At 40.0% G+C, this 21,393-nt stretch overlaps 1 protein-coding gene across 3 annotated transcripts in view; it reads right to left on the bottom strand.

Moving 5' to 3' along the window:
* The window catches only part of PLEKHG5 (pleckstrin homology and RhoGEF domain containing G5), a 173,055-nt gene that overhangs the window by 41,359 nt on the left and 110,303 nt on the right, over positions 1-21,393 (bottom strand). For all 3 annotated transcript variants that reach the window (XM_072156251.1, XM_072156252.1, XM_072156253.1), the window contains 3 exons: positions 19,221-19,312; positions 17,384-17,520; positions 7,273-7,436 (listed from right to left, as the gene is read on the bottom strand). In XM_072156251.1, the coding sequence (XP_072012352.1) occupies positions 7,273-7,436; positions 17,384-17,520; positions 19,221-19,312 (393 nt within the window). The remainder of the gene's footprint in view (positions 1-7,272; positions 7,437-17,383; positions 17,521-19,220; positions 19,313-21,393) is intronic.

Here is a 21,393-nt window from a genome sequence, read left to right on the forward strand (position 1 = left end):
GCATGACTAGTAGCTCTCTGGCTGTGGGAATTGAACAGGACAGAGGCTGGTTGAGGACAGGTGAGGGCCGCTGACCTGTTTCTGGGCCATGCCAACTAAATGTTGTATCTGATAAACCCACGGACTTTGGCTGGGGTTGTTAGATGTTATATTTGAGGAATTGGGTGACCTATAAAGCCCCTTCCCCCCTCCCCTCTTAGGGTCAGATAGGGTACTCTGCACTCTACAGATGTAAGAGTGCTTGACCTTAAACCCTGTTTTGGTTTCAGACACGTGGTGTCTCTATTTCCCTTTACCCTATTTTTTTTCGCTTTGGCACACTTGTCTATATGAAGGTGCATACCTATATCATCCATACGTGAGGAATGGAATCTCTATTGAAAGTTACGTTTTAAATTGGTCACCCACCACTCTGTACTTTTTACTTTCCACATTGACGTGGTGGCTTAGGGAGGGAGTTCCTTCTTGTGTATTTTTGTTCTCAACTTTAGCAACACAAAAAGTATGGGAATTTGGGTTATACAGATAGCCCACAACGGACACCCTGTAATTGGAGCGAAAACCACTCTATAAACTAAGTGGATTTCACACGTATTTCTTGCTCTCAACTTTAGCAACACAAAAGAATGGGAATTTGCATTATACAGATAGCCCACAACGGACACCCTGTAATTGAAACGAAAATCACTCTGTAAACTAAGTGGATTTGACGCATATTTCTTGCTCTCAACTTTAGCAACACAAAAGTATGGGAATTTGCGTTTTACCCCAAAACGCACACCCTTGGAGAGGAGTAGAAATCACTACAGCAGCTGTGCGGATATGAAACAGATTTCTTCCTAGTCACTTCAGTAACAAAAAAGAACTGCTATTTGGGGTACACAGATCCCCCTAAACGCACACGCTGGGAGAGGGGCAGAAATCACTACAGCAGCTGTGTGGATATGAAACAGATTTCTTTCTAGGGGCTTCAGTAACCAAAAAGAGCTGCTATTTGAGTTATACAGATCCCCCTTAACACACACCCTGGGATTGGAGCAGAAAGCGCCACAGCACAGTACAGTAAAAGCAGCTAGACGCTACAGACAGCACATGCAGTGTGAAATGACGAGATTGCAAATGGCTGACAGTTTTTATAGGGCTGTGACATTACATAATCCTGCTGGTCGCTGATTGGCTTACAGATCTGCAGATGTCATCAGGGGGCAGGGTCTTTTCTCCTTCCCAGAGTTCTCTGCCCCATGTAACTTGTTGTGCTCGTGCCCATTTAGCTAAAAAAGCGAATCAGCGTAAACTTCGGATTTGTGACGAATCTAATTTTCTGTGAAATTTGTATCGAATTCCACTTCTTGCGAAATGATTTGTCCATCTCTAATTAAGAGGAATTGTATCAAGTTCGATGTTTATTCAGTATCCACAAGATAGGAGATAACAAAACCATCTCATCAGTGATCAAACAAAAAACAGCTGAGACCCCTACCGATAACTGGGGATCCAGTTTTCACTTATTAATGGTGAAGCAGGTTGAGCATGCAGCCTGTTGCTCTATGCAATTCTATGGGGTCACCAGATACCTCCCTATTTTGGATAATCCCAATAACTGCCTGCTGGAGTTAGTGAGCACTGTGCCTGCCACTCCTACTACTACTACTACTACAATGCTCAGGCCGCCACCAAACAGATTGTTATACCCTATACATTGGATAGGGGATAACAATAGATATCACTGCACGGTCCCTAGAAAGGTCATTGATTTCAGATGGTTCGTGGTGCCACAAGACCTGAGGATAGGTCATCAGTGTCTAAATCCTGGAAAACCCCTGTAAAGACATGTAATTGTCTATGTATTTTAAATAACGTATTTACAATAACGTGCACAGTTAATATACATTAAGGTTTAGTGTCTTTATCAGGCAGGATAACCATCCACACTTCAGTACATGGAGGAGCAAAGTCCCTGGGCCATTAGATAGTGGCACAGCCTTGTACACTGCGGAGCGATAAACAAGATGACACTGTTACCGACATGTGCCTGCACCAGCAATGTGCCCATCATTATGGAGATATGGCAATAATTACTTCTAATCTGTAATATAAAAATATTTCCAGCTCATCTTACTGGTATAACCAGCCAGGAGAAAATGAGACTGGGAAATGATCAAGATACAAAGAGCTATAAGGCATACAACCCGCAACAGAGCAATACAAGATTTCCAATAGATGGGAATCACTAGCAATGGGCTACAATCAAAGGGGTATTCCAATATTTTATGAGCAAAGCTTAAAGGGTTGTACCATGACTACTATAATTCCAAATAAGAGCCCCATATGTCCACAGGTTGTGTGTAGTATTGCAGTTAAAGGGGTTGGCCCTTTTTTGTAATGTTTCTTGTAATGCGTGTATAGGTGTGGGAGAGGATATTAGGTAATTTCTCAATATACATATATATATATATATATATATATTAATAGCTCTGCGCCGCTTTCTTGATATGTAAAGTGAAGCCATCACATTTTTCGCCTACACTGTAGGATCTTCCAACAAAACACTAATAAAAGGCTGTGACCGTACTGTCATGGGAAAAAAACCCTTCATAATGCCATAACACACACAAGTGCTCCCTCTTGTGGACGATAACAGCTGTTAAAATTGTTGTGTGTTGTACAAAAGTTATATAAATGGGGGAGGGATTTATTTCCATAAGATATTACTAATTAATGGAGCGCCTGCCGCTATGGAAGTGTTGGAATATGCTGAAGGCGCCTTGAATGTTGGACCAGTACAGATCTTAGCGTGGCCTTGATCACGCGAGTAGAGCATTTTGTGATCCCATTCTTGAACTGTACCTGGCCGCTACACAGAGAATAAAGTTAGTTTTGCATGCTTAGAGCTCCACCTGATTAGTGGGGTCCTTAGTGCTGGACTGACCCCAATCTGATATTCATGACCTTAATGAGACAGATGAATATGCTGAATATTTGGGACAGTGCTTATAAATTGCACTGGTTGTCAATAAAGGGTGTCAGTGCTGGGTTTGTCAAACATTAAATGTTACTGAAATGTGCAAACGTGCATTACTCCCATAAGTTACATGAGAGGCCTGGCAGATTCCTGGGCTAGACAGCTCTGTAAGGAGCTCTTTGAAGTGACCCTCAAGGCCGGGACCAGGCCAATTCCTGTCATTCTGGGGCTGATCCAACATGTCTCCTATTGAAACTATAGGAAAGGAGTCCTCTAAAGCATTGTACTCCAGTCACGGTATTTGAGACATCAGGAAATAAGGCAAATCAGCGAGAGGAAAAGGAAACAGCACATCGACTGAGGCTTTGGTTTCACACCACACAGTCTTCTACTGCCAAGTGAGAATCTAAGAACCCAGGGTGAGATGATGGGCCCCATTATAACATCTAGTAATTATGCAATCATTTTTCCCCTTTGTCACATCACAATGGCAAATGTGACATCACAATGTTCAATTGTGACAACACAAAGCCCTTTTATGACATCACAATGTCCTTTCATGAGATTATAATGCTCTATTTTGCTCTATTATGGGACATTTTTACAAAAATTCCCAGTATAACACAATTTCCATTTGTGACATTTCAATGTCCATTATGATATCCAATAGTGACATCCAATCATGATCATATCAAAACGCACCATTTTAAAAACACATTAACCCTTTATGCCATCATAATGCCCCGTTATGATAACACAATGTCCTGTTGTACATGTATCCACTGGATAAACTTTCAGGAAATCCTAAGGCTACAGCTAGTAAGAGTAGGACTGGCCCACCAGAGGACCAGTGGATACCAACACTTTAAATCCAACAGGAGACAACGTTACTTGGAAATGAATAGAACAATCACTTGGCACTAGGCTCTATTTCTTATAGGTTCATTCTCAAATATTATGTTTTAAAAGATCTTGTTGATGATGTATCCTTCATGGGGATTTTATGATGTCATATCTTGTAGGCCCAACATATCCCAGTCTGACTCTGTATAAGTGTTTGGTTTTTTTTGCAGACCCAGACACAGTGAGAAAATCACAGGAATATTGGGGCCAATTTGTAAATTAAAGAGGTATTCCCATCTGGGCATTTACATTTAATTTACTTCATTTGCCATATGTAAACATTTCTTCAATTGGATGTTATTAAAAAAAATGTTCCTGTGTGAAGATAATTTCTTGTAAATGTAGTAATGTTGTCCCCGGATGGCTTCCTCTGATCCGACCACCTCACATTTTAGCAGCGGTGGCCAGACATGTGCTATTGAGCCCTGCCTGACCACCTGGATTCAGCAATCATTACTACAGGACGGCTGTGGGACATGTAGTAACTTCTGGACATTTCATATAAAAAAACTTTTTGTTTCTTTGTACAATCCCTCCAGCAGAGGTGGCCATAACCAAGGACACAATCTGGTTATTAAGGCCCCATATGAATACATTTATAAGAAATTATCTTCACACAGGAACATTTTTTTTAATGACATCTAATTGAAGAAATGTTTATATGTGGCAGATTAATTCATCTGGATGTGAATGCCCAGACGAGAATACCCCTTTAACCCCTAGGCGCACCTGGACGTTATAGTACGTCCCCGGGGCTAGATGCTTAGCGCACGGGGACGTTCTATAACGTCCTGCTTCTGGCACCGGCTCACGAACGGAGCCGGTACCAGAAGCAGCGGCTGTCAGCTGTCTAGTACAGCTGACAGCCTGCGCTAACACCCGCGATCGGAGACGGCTCCGATCGCGGGTGTTAACCCCTTACACGCCGCGGTCAAACATGACCGCGGCGTGTAACGGTGTTAGCGCTGTGGATCGGATCCCCCGTGCCGCTTACCGGGGGATCCGATCCTCTTCCGGGCAGCTCCGAGGACTGGCATGTGCCCCGGAGCTGCCCGGTCTCCATGGCAGCCAGACCCCTTCCGGGTCTGGCTGTAAACTGTCTGAGCATGCGCAAGCTTGCTCAGACAGTTTACACTGCTCTACAATAAAATAGTATTGTAGAGCAGTGTATTGAACTTAAACCAGTGATCAGAGCATCACTGGTTTAAGTTCAAGTATGTATAAGTAAAAATATGCAAAAACACTTAACACTACACATTAGAATAAATAAAAAATTAATACATAAAAATATAAGCCCCTAAAATGTCACTTTCCCATAAAAAAACTTAATAAAGTATAAAAAACATAAAAACACAAAAAAACCCCGCATATTTGGTATTGCCGCGTCCGTAACAATCTGCATAATAAAACAGAATTGTTACTGGACCCGCACGGTAAACGCCGGAGGAAAAAAACGCAAAAAACATTCCGAAAAAAGATAATTTTTAATTAATACCCTATAAAAAATGCTCTAAAAAGTGATTTAAAAAATGTTATGCACTCCAAAATAAGCCCACTAAAAAGAACAACTGTTCTCGCAAAAAATAAGCCCCTAACCAGATTTATCTGCCAAAAAATAAAAAAGTTATGCATATAAAAAGATGGTGATGCTAAAATGAATAAGATTTTCTCCAAATTAGTTTTTATTCAGTACAATTGAATAAAATACACAAAACCCCCACATATTTGGTATCCCTGCGTCCGTAACAATCTGCATAATAAAACAGAATCGTTATTAGATCCGCAAAGTGAACCCCGTAAAAAACAACCTAAAAAAACTCTCTCTGCTAAAGATGATTTTTTATTAATGCCCTTTAAAAATGCTCTAAAAAAGTGATTTTAAAAAGTTACGCAATCTAAAATAAGACCACTAAAAAGAGCTATCATTCTTGCAAAAAATAAGCCCTTAAACAGATTTTTGAGGTGAAAAATAAAAAAGTTATGCATATGAAAGACGGTGATGCTAAAATTAACAACAATTTTGCCAAATTACTTTTTATTCAGTAAAAATGGGAAAAAATAAAAAAATATATATAAATGAAGTATTTTCATAAACGTGGCGACCCAAAGAATAAAAATAATATACTATTTTCATGGTATGGTTAACGGCCAAAAAAAAAAACACATAAAAATTTTCCTAAAAATTGATGATTTTCATTTCCTCCACCAACAAAGAGTTAATTAAATCTCACCAATTAGCTATAGATGCCCCAAAGTTATGTATTAGAAAAGTGCATCTCATGTGGCAAAAGAAATAAGCCCCTATAGGTCCTCAATAAAAAAAAGAAAAAAATTATAGCCTGTACAATGTGACATAGCAAATCTGATTTGAATGGCGCCTCCTTCCCTTCTATGCCCGGCCGTGCGCCCATACAGCAGGTTACCACCATGTAGGGTATCGGTGTACTCGGGAGAAATTGCGTATCAAACTTTGTGGAGCCTTTTTTCATTTTATCCATTACAAATGTAAAATTTTCCACCCAAAATGAGTGTATTGTGAAAAAATATTACAATTTGCAGACTCCACCTCCATTTTGTTTTAACCCCTATAAAATACGTAAAGGGTTAACAAACTTCTTAAAAGTGGTTTTTCATACGTTGAGGGGTGTAGTTTCCACAATGGGGTAATTTACGAGTCTCGCTATTATTTAGGCCTCTCAGTGTCAATTAGAAACTGAGCAGGTCCATCTAAATACAGGTTTTGGCGATTTTACAAAAAATGTGAAAAATGGCACCCAAATTCTGAGCCTCATAACATTCTAGTAAAATATGTGGAATCTTAAAAAACCATGCCAACATAAAGCAGACATTTGGGATATGTAAGTTATGAATTTATTTGGGTGCTATGACTTTCTGAATCAAAAGTAGAGAATTTAGAACGTTGAAAATAAAGAATTTTTCAAAATTTTTGCCAAATTTTGTTTTTTTTCATAACTAAACGCAAAAGATTTCATCCAAATTTTTAAACTAATTTGAAGTACAATGTGTCACGAGAAAACAATCTCAAAATCCCCTGGATATCTCACAGCGTTCCCACGCTATAACCACTTATAGTGACACAGGCCAGATTTGAAAAATGGGGCTGCGTCCTTTAGGCCAAAAGATGCTGTGTCCCGTAGAGGTTAAGTCTAAGCAGAGTCTAGAGAACAGAAGGGACTTTCCTTAACTTTATCAGAGAGGCCACTTACCACTGACTCGTTAGGGTCTCATGGTTAACAGGATTAGGGATAAGTAATAGGAAGTCATGGGTAAGAGTTAAAAGAGCCAAGTCTCTTATTTTTTTCATACAAATAATACAACTGAATTTAACTCATCATGTTCAATGCTAAACTATAATATGTCACAACTAAAAGCTGAGGGTCACCTACCAAGATGTCAGAGCTCTCCCTCCTGAATGGCGGCTGGTCAGGCCTCTCATTAGGCGAGGTGAAGATATACGTAGATGTTGCCCCGGTGTTCCTCATGATAGGTAAACTTAATGATCGGAAATCCTTCACGGCCTGTTCTACTTTCAGCTCATCCCCTGGTTTAGCTGTGATAAGAAAAATTGAGATGAATAAGAATATAAATAGAATAGCAAAGACAATTATAAATGGGATCAAAAGTGATTTGAGAATGATGTTATTATAACCCAAATTATTTTATGGATCAAGAAATTGCATTTTGCCCAAAAACAGCGCCACCCTTGTCCATTGGTTGTGTTTGGTATTGCAGACTTGTATAAGTAGCCATTAGAGGGATGCAATACATTTTGTCATGTTTTCCCTTCCCATGCCAAACACCATTTAAACATTTTGGGGCAGTTTCATCATTAGGCAGGCATCTTACTTAAGTTTTTTTAGTGTCTTAGGGAGTATAAATGTCTTGTACATCAAATTTATAACAGTGGCTTGATAAACGTGTTCCTTTTTAAAGTGGATTTGCAACTTTTCAACAAAAATGTTGCTAGTTTGGTGCAACTACTTTATTCTATCTTTTACCCGTACTAGGAGGGGACTGGAGTGAATCTGCGCCTCAGTTTTTTTGCGCCACACTAAATAAATCTATCACATCTGGGTTCACATGATGAATATGGAGTAAGTTGCCTGCAGTGAAGAGAGGGTTGGTTCACTCTTACAAAAAGTTGCAAGTTTGTCAAAGATTTTGATAATTTGGGACATTTTGAAGACAGAAAACTAACATAATAATGATACATCCCATTAGACTAATATTAGCCTAATACACAGAGGTCAGGTACCCTGCACAAAAAAAGACAAAATGTACTCATACATTTTTGAAGTTAAGGCAAGTTCAGACACAAATATTGTACATTTCTCTATGGCCTCCAGGCTACATGCAGAACGTCAGAGATTTCCACAGTGAGCCTGTATGTACCTGAATACCCTGTCATACAAATCAGCAGGATCATCACTAAAAAATGTATATCCTCTTGTGAGGCCTAGCCGCAGTATTACAATGACACCAACTTCACATTGTATCGCTCATTGTGCCAGTGTATACACAGCATGGACTCTCATAGTATAGACAAAAGTGATATCTACGATCTTATAGTAAGTCACTATTGATGGTAATAATGTCTCCATAGTATACACTCTCATACACTGGTACAGATAGCACAGATGTCTACATAGCAAGGACTCTAAAATTGTGGACTCTCATTGTATGGGCAGAAACAACATGTTTAAATAGGATCTGTATAGACAATCATGATGGAGAAATATAACACAATCTCAAAACACACACAAGAAATGTATCTAGTATGGACTCTCAGTGCATGAACATAAGGACATTGATATTATCAACAGCATGGTATAGACAATCATGAAGGCTACATAGTAGAGATGAGAGAATTATCCAAGAACCTCTTTGTAGAACTTTCATCAAATTGTTCTAAAGATTTGGTTAGGAGTCCAAATCTCTTCAATTGTCCTGGGAAAATGGTATATAACCCCCTCCAGTCCACCTAAACACAGATTTCTCACGAAAGGACATCCCGTGGCAGATCATTTATGGTTAAGGTTTAGGGAAGGGGGCACTTAGGTTTCTGAAAAGTTTGAAAGTGATACCCAACTCTTGTGTCTTAAGTTCTTCACCCTAAAAAAACAGACATTTTTGTCTCTGCCCTATTATGTGACCCGAATCTACGTTCTGCAGAGAGCGAATTTGATAGGACAACTATAATAGACAAAGAAGGTTTTAAAAGGCAGTAAATATAACAATGAAAATTAAATACAAAAAACCAAAGCGATGAAGAAGACATGATCAAGTATAGGTCATAATTAGAAGCATGACAAAGCAATAAACACAATGAGATCATACAATTACCATAGCTAAATATAGTCTCCTCGAAATTAATGTTTCTATAGCGCCCTCTACTGGTTTCCAACAAACAACAAGTATTAAAAAAATATGGTATTAAAAAAAACATACAACTTGTCCAATATTCAAGAAACAAAATAATTAACAAACAACAAGGTGATATAACTGGTTATAGAAATATGTTAAAGGTAAATAATCAGTTAGTTAATTGGGGAACTTCACAGTCTGAACTCTCTTAAAGGGATCAGAACTTTACTGCTGTTATTGTTTGTTGATTCGCAAACTTTAAAATCTGCAGTTTTCCAGCTTCTTATTGAATCATTTATTTTCTGATCCGCTTCTGATGAACAAATGCTGCTCCATTTATCCTGGAAATTAGTATTTAACTGCCTTCTAGTCCTATAAAACACTGATTTTTGTTGTTTTGTTCATTTTATACAAATGTATTCATTAGGGTTAGCATCAGGCTTCAGATAAACCCTAAGCCTAAAGGCTCTTTCACATTGGCGTTGTTTTTCACGTGCGTGGTTCTGTGATTTCCATGGAAGTCATTGTTTTCTATGGGTGTTTTCACATTCACAGATCCTTTGTCCGTGAAAAAAAATTATGAAACATGTCCTATTATTTTCAATGAATGATTGACAGCATTGTTTTATTCTTATTTCTTGTCTGCACTGGGGGGTCTTCAGACTTAGTACCTGCTCTGGGGTGTCTCATGTATGAATACCTGCTCCGTGGTCTTCAGTATTATAGGTCTTCTCTGGGGGTCTACGGTATTAAAGTCTGGTCCTGGGGGTCTCCTGTTTTATACCACTGTCTGGTCTGTGACTGCCCTGGGGGAGTTCTCTAGTATTATACGTCTGTTCTGGGGGGTCTTAAATATTATACATCTGCTCCAGGGTCTCCAGTATTATAGGTCTTCTCTGAGGGTCTCCAGCATTATAGGTATGATCTTGTGGGGTCTCCTGAATTATCACTGCCTGGCTTGTGCACTGCTCTGTGGTCGGTATCATTTGTGCTGTATGGTGGTCTGTGGTGCATCTAGGGTACGGGTAACTAGTACTAGCAGTGTGACAATGCCATCCTTTACACCCATGTTCTAGAACATGGCTCCACTGTTCCCAGTTATAAATAAGCACTATTAACATGCAAGGATAAAGTGACATCATGCAAAACAGGAAAAGATTTGGCAATATTTTAAAGGGAATGACAACTCATTGATGTCACTCAACTGAGCAGTCAGATCATCGAAACTCTAAGAACAAAGACCACAAATCATGTGAACAGATTGCATACTCCTCTATGCCATACGTGCTCGCTGTGAAATAGACGGGGAACAGAAACACTGCTGGGTTGACTAATGCCAATGCTTCCTGGTAATCATACAGAGCAAGAAATCTGTAAACTGCTTCTTCTAGATTCAATAGGGAATGAATCATTTAGAAGGCCCACGCCTGTTGCGGCTGGCAGGAAAGTGAATAGGCATTCTAATGTGCCCCATATATAAAAATATGAGCCCATAGACTGCCCATAAAAACTATTTTATTTTATCTTTCTATAGCGTTTCATAGCGATTTGTTAGCTGGTTCCTAAAGAACTTTTAAGCAAAATAATAATATTTTGTTTGCAAAGTCCGATTTAGGAGTGGGGGTTTCTTTAAAGGGAACATGTCATCAGAAACTGACCTAATAAGCTGCTACCAGTATGTTGCCAAGCAGCTAAACATCTTCTAGATCATGTTTCTTTCACGACCCTGTGTGGTGGCATCATCCAGAAAATTTACTTTGAAGTGAGCTGTTAATTGGTTGTATAAAGTCAAGGAGGCGGAGCTATTAACACTGAAGTCAAGCACTCTCTTCCTCAGAAAATCCCCTTCACTGTAATTGATGGTCATGCATCAAGAGACATCACTAAGCAGATTTCCTGAAGTCCAATGCATGGCGTCAATCACAGTGGAGGAGGCGTTCAAAATTCTGCACCTTTACTTTAATTTCTGGAAAGAAACAAAAACTAGAAAATGTTATGCTTGACAATATACTTGTATAAATTTCATGCTCATGGCCAGTGCTGCAATAGAGTATTAATATTATAGGAGTGGAAAAAAACTATTTGTTTTTTAAAATTGATTTAACATTTTTTGATATTTTTTTAAACAAAAGTATATTATAGCTGTGATGTCTTCTGTGATGTCTTTTGAAGTATTATTCACCATATGTAATTAGTCTATTATGCAGATAGTTGCAGGAAGCGCTCTCAAGGAAGCTCTCATTGGCCCAGTGTAAGGCTTCAGAGAATAACAGCTTGGGAATGAGGTCAGTAACATGAACAAAGGAGTTGACCCTAGCCAGATTTCCTTTTTCCGTTCAGTCCCCAGCACTAGACCATGGCCTTTTTACTACTATGGGATACGTGTCTACCGGAATATAGAGTAGAACATCTGACAGATTACAGGTGGCTCATGGAAGGACTCTACAGCTATTCTTCTATTGTGGTTTGAGATTGTAAGGTCTCTTGTCATGTAGTCTATAATGTAAAAGTTAAATAATAAACCAGAGGCAAAAATAACATTGGTCAGATTAATGTGTATTAAATAATGAGATCTCCAAAATAGTAGCTGTAAGTGGTAAGATGAAAAAAGGGTTTTTTTGCTCATTAATGTGCATTCTGCTTGAAAGAAAAAAAAACAGAAATGTAGATATTTTTGCTAATTTATTAAAGAAGAAAAACTGAAATTTTACATAAGACCCTTTTCTGTGAGATGCATATTTAACTCACATACTGTCCATTTCCTTCTGACCCTACTTGAGATGGTTCTACTCCTTGATTGGAGTCCAACTGTGTTTAATTGAACTGTTTGGACTTGATTAGGAAAGGCACACACCTGTCTATATAACATCTCATAGCTCACAGTGCTTGTCAGAGCAAATAAGAATCATGAGGTCTAAGGATCTGGAAGAAGTTTCGGACAACTACAACACTCAAACTGGCTATCCAGGCAAACTAAGCAATTGTGGAAGAAGAGTCTTGGTGAGAGATTAAAAATAGAACCCCAAGATCACTGTGACTGAGCTCCAGAGATGCAGAAGGGAGATGGGAGAAAGTTCCACAAAGTCATCTACCACTGCAGTCTCCACCAGTCAAAGCTTCATGGCATAGTGTGCTGATGGAAGCCTCTCCTCAATGCAAGACATACAAAAGCCTGGATACAGTTTGCAAAAAAACACAAAACTCCCAGACTATGACAAATAAGATTGTCTGGTCTAATGAGAGGAAGATAGAACTCTTTGTTGTTAATTCTAAGCAGAATGTGTGAAGAAAACCAGACACTGCACATCGCCTGCCACATACAATCCCAACAGTGAAACATGGTGGTGGCAACATCATGCTAAGTGGGTGTTTTTTAGCTGCTGATACAGGACGACCGGTTGCAATTGAAGGAAAGATAAATGCAGCCAAATACAGAGATATCCTGGATGAAAACCTCGTCCAGAGTGCTCTGGACCTCAGACAAGGCCAAAGGTTCACCTTCCAACATAACTAAGACCCTAAAATAACAAAGCAGTGGCTTCAGAACAACTCTGGGCCCATTTTTGACTGAGCCCTGACCTAAACCAGATTAACGTTCACCATCCAACCTGAGGGAACTGGAGTGGATCTGCATGACAGAGGATCCCCAAATCCTGGCGTGAAAAACTCATCATTCCCAAGAAGACTCATGGCTGCACCAGCTCAAAAGGTGCTTCTACTCAATGCTTACACTAAATATGATGCCACCTGCAATGTCCATTTACTCTATAAATGTTTAAGTCTATATTATTCTACCATAAAGTACAGGATCACATTGGTGTTGAGTGGCCTCAAATTTGGCATATACCCAAAATGCATTAAACACCACTTCTTTATTTCATCCAGGCTTATGTTAAAGATAATCTTCCATCAAAATCAAGCAGGATAAAGCTGGGGCACTAACTAATAGATCCAGGCACCGTGACTGTGGTAATCTTCTTATAGTTGCTATTCGTGGCCTCCTTCCTTCTAGAATCAACTTTTAAAACTTTGCTTGATTTTAAAGGTAGATTTCCTTTTAGCCATTATTTCAAATACACTTTTTCTTTGGCTTTTATTAAACTATTCTTTCTTAGAAATCACATTTACCATTCAGTCCAATGAGATCTAACTATACAACCACTCTAACGTACAAAATACAGACTTTAGCTGACCTGCACAGAAAACTCCAGTCTACAATAGGGACAATGCATAAGCTTAACTGTGCGACACTGAAACGCTTAGTATGGCTACATTGACTCGAATATTTCATATTCTCTATATAGATATTCAAAATCTGCAACCTTTATTACATATCTTGCCAAATATTTACAGATGTATACAACAATCATCACATCGACATTTTCATAGGAAACCTTACATTCTCCAAATAAAGGAGGTTATTATCTCTATGAACTGTCAGAGGGCATTGCTTTAAGACATATATTATATATTCTATTTAACCAAATAATCCTTACCTTGTGGAGTTAGAGAGTCGATAACCTCCCTGCGCCCTGGGAGTCTTAATTTTGTTCTTTAGCTCCCAGCTCTGCTCCCGATAGACTTACAATGGAGCATATCCTGTCAGCCTTTTCCTGAAGGTGCTTCCTACCAATGGGTTTTCCCAAGTTTTATTTTGACAATATCTTAACAAATCGTCTTACAGAACGAAACATTCTTTTCCGATAATTCATTTGGAAGATGATGAAATGAAAGCAAACATTTCCCCGGGCCAATCTACACAGCACTGCTGCACAGCGAGGTGTAAAGTAAGAGCTCTTAGGATTACAGGAAGTGGTGCAATATCATTTCTCCTACTTTTCAGGTGGAATCATCCCCGGGCAAGAAAGATAATGACTTCTTAAATATGATGACCAACAGTGCAAACAAGACTCGAGCAGGAATAAACCACAACAACAATATACAAGTGCGGTTAGCTGTACACCTTGGCTAGACATATGTTTGTCTCATCTACACACCTCCAGGAAAATGTCACATTATGGAAGATTCACCAAGCTGTTTACAGTCACCTTAGATTTTCATAAGACAAGAGTATGTCAGATTTACTGGATCTGAGTTTGTCATGAGGTTGAACTTTTATTATATGATTTATTTATGATGTGACCGAGACTGGAAATCTACTCAAGACAAAGCTGCAATAAAGAGTAGCACATTTGACTCTGCTGCATTTGTAGGTGTAATATGTAAGATACTAAAGATCAGTAAAAGGTTTGAATACTACATTTTGGTAAAACTAATGGCGGCCAAGTTTGGTCAATGCTATGTCCATTTTGTATACACCAGATTCTATGGCCTATTGAATTATATAAAGGTAACAGGGGAAGGGGTATTTTCTCTGATAAGTATCTCCATCTACTACCCCTAGTATTTGTGCATTACTAAGATGCATTAACATTTGACTAGAGCTATACCTTTATTATGCCAATCCCATCATTGATGATTCACTGGTAAATCTATGCAATAAAAAAATCGAGATTTTATTTTCTGATACCAGTGGCTCAAAAAGAACCATTGAATCCTGACTGGACACACAAGTCAGAGAAAGTGACCAGGCCCTGCCTGGTGTAGAATTAACCTATTACCAGCTAAGGCTTTAATTAGTGCCCAAACACAGGACAAGAACATCTCAAGCCAGCCCATTCTGTGCCTCTCCACACCCAATTCGCTTGGAGGTGGTGTAAAGGGGAAAATAATCACAATTCTTGGAGGTTCGCTGGGCACTGTGATTATTTCAGGGCTCATAAGCCAGAAAACTAGCATACAATACCTGATAAAGTTCTCCAATTACTTAAATACTTACAATAAGGGGTTGTCCGACTGTAATAAAAATTTAGGTGCTACACTGGGGAGGGTTCTTTTAAAAAACATAAAGTGTACTCACCTGCTCTGGCGCTACCGGTGTACCGCACCGTGGTCCGTCTGAGCTCTGCCCCTGTATGTTTACAGGGGCACAGAAGCTCTGCTCTAACAGCTTCCGGTGGCCTTACACGTCCACCCATCAACCTGTCCCAGTGTCGGATACAGCGCTGGGACATAGGGATGGGTGGGCTTGTCAGGCCAGTCTGGCACCTAAATTTTTATTACAGTCACAAGACCCCTTTCACCTACAAGTAGTAAAGGGAAAAAGATGACTAAAACTATAGAGGTCATGATTAGACTGTAAAAAACACACAAAAAAGCCTGAAAACCACCCTACAAAAAGTGGGATGACCCTGTGAAACCCCCGAAGAACACAAAGAAACTGGAAGTTCAGCAAATTGAAAAGTTTGAAGATCACCCAGCCTGAATAGAAAAAAATGTAGAAGCCAATAGATGAGTAGTAAATACCCTAAAGGTCAGCCCACGGTAAAGCTAGAAGATCATTCCATTAAAGAGAATCCGTCAGGCAAATTAACCCCCGAAACTAAATATATTTTCATGAACATAAGAAGGAATTGACCCTATCCCTTCATTGTCCCTCAACATATCTGTAAACTTAAGCGATCAGGTACTAAAGCTGTATGCAAATGACCTGAGAGATGTCCAATGAATCATTTTCATACTCAGCTGTCCAGCTTATTCATGAGTGGGAGGTACAGCCACACCCCCCAGTGCTTGACTGACAGCCTGTATAATGGTGTGAGGTATAATGGTGTAATGGCTTCTTGATGTGCTTCCTAGTGCTGGCACCCCCTGCAGCCTGTGAGTATGAGATACTCCTATACACCTGACTGACAGCCTGTACAATGATGTGAGGTATAATGGTAGAATGATTAATGTATGAATTGACTAGATAAAGGCTGGGATGGGATCCGTGTGAGCTGCTCCAACAGGTAGTGGTGACAGAAATAGTAACAGAGACCTGATAACAGGTGTCCTTTAAAAAAAAAGCTTTAAGATCAGTCCACTGTTAGGCCTGTAGATCACCCAATGTAAAGTACACAGATCGGAACAATTGAGAAACTATAAGATAGGCCTATTGAGAAGCCGCAGTATAACCCATTGAGAGGTCCAGAGGTCACACTACTAAAAATGCCATCAATTGCAGAAATGCCATTTTGCCTTAAGACACAGGTTGTAATAGGCGTTGATAAATAGTGTAGGTTTATGAACCCAGATGTCATGACTGATATGCTGAAGGAAACATTTGAAACACTTTGGGTTCTTTCACATGTTTAGTTATGTAAGCCAAAAGCAGATATGGATCAAAATGGATAAACAAATGATTTACTGTAGATGAGATTCTACAATTCCTCTCTTTTTGACTCCACTTCTGGTTTGGACATTAAAAAAAACTTGAAAACCTGAATGTTGAGATGCATCCTCCGAGTATCAAAAGCAGATTGTAACATCTGTGCTGGCGTCATTCTTTGTTTGTAAAGTATGGCTGAGGATGTGCTGATGTGTCATTTTGTTTCACTATGTCCCTGATAGTCTGAACGTAGGTTTATAAGTTGTTACCAGCCTTCATTGATTTCCACCACACCCATCTGTCTCCTGTGAAAACTGTTGTTGTTTGCTAATAGCTAACCCACTGTGTCTGATATCATAGATTTGATCCAATTGTCTTTTGGACTGGGGCTCATATAAGGTTTTGTGGTCCAGGGCTCTTTAGCCGCTATTATACTGTACTCTGCCTGATACTTTGACTATATGTTTGCCTAGCAATTTTGTATTGCATTGTCCTCTTGTTTCTGACCTATGTGTGGCAATTATCCCTCTCTGTTTGTAATGTCTTGTCTTTGTTTCCATGATTGCACTTTGCCACAAGAAGGGGACGTTGATTAGTTGGGATCTAACTAGTACCTGGATGTACTTTTAGATCATAGATTGAATAACAGCATGGAATGTCAATCAGCATCCTGTAAAGCCGGATCTTGTCATATGTAAATAGAAAAATGGACTCTCATTCTGTACAAAGAATTGGTTTGGCCTCCCCTGGAATATGCAGTTTAATTCTAGCCACTTGTCAATAAAAAGGATACCCTGGATCTGAAGAAGGTAGTTGGAGAATCACCAAAAATATTAATCCAACAGATGGCTATAGGGGTAAGGTATATACATGTTTTGGACATGTTTTATAAGTTGGAGATATAGGGGTGTGAGAACTCCTACCTTTAACTTTCAGGTAATGTCCACCAAATCTATATGCTTCAAAGTTGAGGGACAGGGGTGTGTTGGACTGATCCAGAAAGATATCCACTTTACTCAATTCAATTCCTTTTCTTTCAAAAGCTGGGATCAAGACTTCTCTAGAATGAAGTGAAAGTGCCACGTTAGTGAAACAATGAAAAAATAACTCACATAGAAATTAATATCTAAACTATATGTACATGATATAGGAATATGTATATACATGTTATTTCTTGCCCCTGTAAGATAATATCAGATTATAGTCATATTGTATTCATCCGTTTACACAAAACAAGTTATCAGGTTTCATGTGATAAATGACCTGAAATGGCGTTATCTGCGCAGAATATACTGTACTTCTTTCTACAATCCTAATACAAACTATCTTCCTGACCTTTCCGTCAAATTCCTGAGTGAAAGGTCATCTCCATGGCTCAATAAAGGTCTATACTGTAAATCAGCCGTGTCCACTGTTAATGAGCCAATCTCATGATGAGAGGAACCAGCCCAGGGTGAGGATCTTTAATCTACAAAATGACCTTTTTGTTCTCAGAGTTCTTTGATTACCTGCTGAACATGAGACGGTAAATTACAAGCGGGCGGCTGTCATGTCTCGCCTCTAGATCAAATATTCTGTCTAAATTTGTTGAAATAATTGGGATTCTTATATTAAGAAGGGATTGTCTTTTTAAAGACTGGGTCTAGTCGTAGTATACCAAAAAAGTCAGGAATTGCTTGCACAAGTCTGCTGCCCTTCCCTTCATTCAAACAAAATTCTGTTTATCTACTGCCATTTGCTCGGGGTTGTGGGAAGCGTACAGAATTATACATTATATGATCAATGGAAGAACTTTTACTATTTAGCATCCCTGGTTCCTCTAGTGCAGTGATGGCAAATCTTTTAGATACCAAGTGCCTAAGTAACAACCATAACCTAATTATTTACCATCAAGTGCCAATATGACAATTTTTAAACAGTAAATTATTGCTCCTTGTTATTCTAAAACATTCAATCGACCTCCTTAGTATAGGAAATAAAGTTCAATAAAGTTGAAAGCAGGAGAGCTAATTCAGACATCATTGTAGTTACTGTCCAGGGTTTCTTTGAACAGGAAGAATAATGGGGGCAGCAAGGGGACCTCAAAAGATAATCTGGCCCTGTTCACACCATCTCAATCTTCTTGCAGTTCCGATCAGTGAAGGGTGCGTCACCTTAAAAAAGCGTTGAGTCTAGAACTGCAGGAAGATTCAAGCCCTGTCTGGTGAACTTTGTTCTGGGGTGACAGCATGGGTGCCCACGGAAAGGGTTCAGAGTGCCACCTCTGGCACCCGTGCCATAGGTTTGCCATCACTGCTTTAGTGGTAGCTTCAAGAAACTTGACCTCTATCATAGAACATAAAACCAAGATATAAATAATAAAAGTAATTGATAGACACACACAAACAGTTTGTCAGTCTTGTTCTGCAGCTAGAAACTATCTAAAGGGGTGTTGCTACCCAAGAGATGGGGCACTGCAGAAGAAGTGACTCCAGCCAGTTGTCTTGCAGCCAGTCACAGGACAGTGAGGAGGTGGATGACATGGATGAGATCCAAATAGAATTGAATGTTGCAAAAAATGCTCATTTGTGGCCAGCCCTTTGTTTTAAGGGGTGCACAAATGTCTGGTATAAAACCAATAGGAAAATGGAAAATGAAAATTGAAGTTATAGCTCGGTATTAGAAGAAGGGCATAGCAGCACCTATTAAGACATATAATGAAATGATTCAGCCCAGGATTTACAAAAACAGAACCTTTGCGAGAAAATAAAAAAAATTTACCCCAGTGATTTCTTCTTCATGGCTGGTACAATTTCAGTTTCTATATCCACGTTCAGATCAAACTTTAATGTGAAGCATTCCTTACTTGGATCCTGCAAACAGGGAATAAATACATATTTTTTTTATATATTTTACTTTTAACTAAAAGTGGCATCAAAAGGTAATAAAATGAACAAATTGCATATATCAGGGCGAACAGTTAAAGCAGTGATATCTTTTTATCTATCATTTAGAATTAAAATACTGATTTGAGTTTAAGGGAAAAACAATAATTCGATTTTACACCTAAAATAATACCAAAATAATATGGTTATTAGAGAAACATTCCTAACCAATTTACTTATCTCCTATCCACAGTATCAGTTATGTTCATTTCTATAACATTTACAGAACAGCAATCTCTGGCAATCCCACAGAAGTTAAGTGGTCGAGAATTGGGCATTTTTGGACCCCTTTCTAATGAAAGTGGGGTCAAAGCAGATGAAAAGCCAGAAATAGGGCATCTATTCGCTATCCTATTGATATCCTGAATAATGTATCATAATTAGTGAACAAAGTGCTATGTAGAGCCTACAAAACACTTCCATATGTAGCTAGACGAGTGTAGTCACCAGGATGCTACCTCTACACTCCATCTAGCTACAACCCAGTTGACACAATAATACCAAATGGTGAATATATAGCAACAACACTACTATACAAATCTAACATCATAGAGACATACAGACACGACAGTAATAAGCTTACATAATATTGTTGTATTTAGCACATAATGGTATCCTAAAAGACCTGAATAGTAGTGACTAGAGATGAGCGAGCACTAAAATGCTCGGGTGCTCGTTATTCGAGACGAACTTTTCCTGATGCTCGAGTGCTCGTCTCGAATAACGAACCCCATTGAAGTCAATGGGAGACTCGAGCATTTTTCAAAGGGACCATGGTTCGGGAATAAAATGTGTTATTTAATTGAAAAAGAATGTCTTCTGATAAGTTAGCAGATGTATGCAAACATCTGCAATCTATTCTTCACTGTTCTGCGCGTATATTATCTCCCGACAAGTTAGCAGATGTGAAGAACAGTGAAGAATAGAATAAAAACAGTGAACACAGTGAACACAGGATCATTTAAGTGAAAAACGCTGTGAAAAACACAGTGAAGAATAGATTGCAGATGTTCGGCACATCTGCTTACTTGTCGGGATCCGTGCTGCTGCTCCCCGGTGTCTCCGTGCTGCCCCTACCCGAGTGTGTGCCCCTCCCCGAGTGTCTCCCTGCTGCCCCTCCGTGAGTGTCTCCGTGCTGCCCCAATGTATCCGTGCTGCCCCAGCCCCGATGTCTCCGTTCTGCCCGTTCCCCCGATGTCTCCGTTCTGCCCCTTCCCCCGATGTCTCCGTTCTGCCCCAGCCCCGATGTCTCCATTCTGCCCGTTCCCCCGATGTCTCCGTTCTGCCCGTTCCCCCGATGTCTCCGTTCTGCCCGTTCCCCCGATGTCTCCGTTCTGCCCGTTCCCCCGATGTCTCCGTTCTGCCCGTTCCCCCGATGTCTCCGTTCTGCCCATTCCCCCGATGTCTCCATTCTGCCCATTCCCCCGATGTCTCCGTTCTGCCCGTTCCCCCGATGTCTCCGTTCTGCCCATTCCCCCGATGTCTCCGTTCTGCCCATTCCCCCGATGTCTCCGTTCTGCCCGTTCCCCCGATGTCTCCGTTCTGCTCATTCCCCCGATGTCTCCGTTCTGCCCGTTCCCCCGATGTCTCCATTCTGCCCATTCTCCCGATGTCTCCGTTCTGCCCATTTTCCCGATGTCTCCATTCTGCCCATTCCCCCGATGTCTCCGTTCTGCCCGTTCCCCCGGTGTCTCCATTCTGCCCATTCCCCCGATGTCTCCGTTCTGCCCATTCCCCCGATGTCTCCGTTCTGCCCGTTCCCCCGATGTCTCCGTTCTGCCCATTCCCCCGATGTCTCCATTCTGCCCATTCTCCCGATGTCTCCGTTCTGCCCATTTTCCCGATGTCTCCATTCTGCCCATTCCCCCGATGTCTCCGTTCTGCCCGTTCCCCCGATGTCTCCGTTCTGCCCATTCCCCCGATGTCTCCATTCTGCCCATTCCCCCGATGTCTCCGTTCTGCCCATTCCCACAATGTATCCGTGCTGCCCCAGCCCCGATGTATCCGTG

The sequence above is a fragment of the Engystomops pustulosus genome, chromosome 6 (assembly GCF_040894005.1).
Source record: "Engystomops pustulosus chromosome 6, aEngPut4.maternal, whole genome shotgun sequence".
NCBI lineage: Eukaryota > Metazoa > Chordata > Amphibia > Anura > Leptodactylidae > Engystomops > Engystomops pustulosus.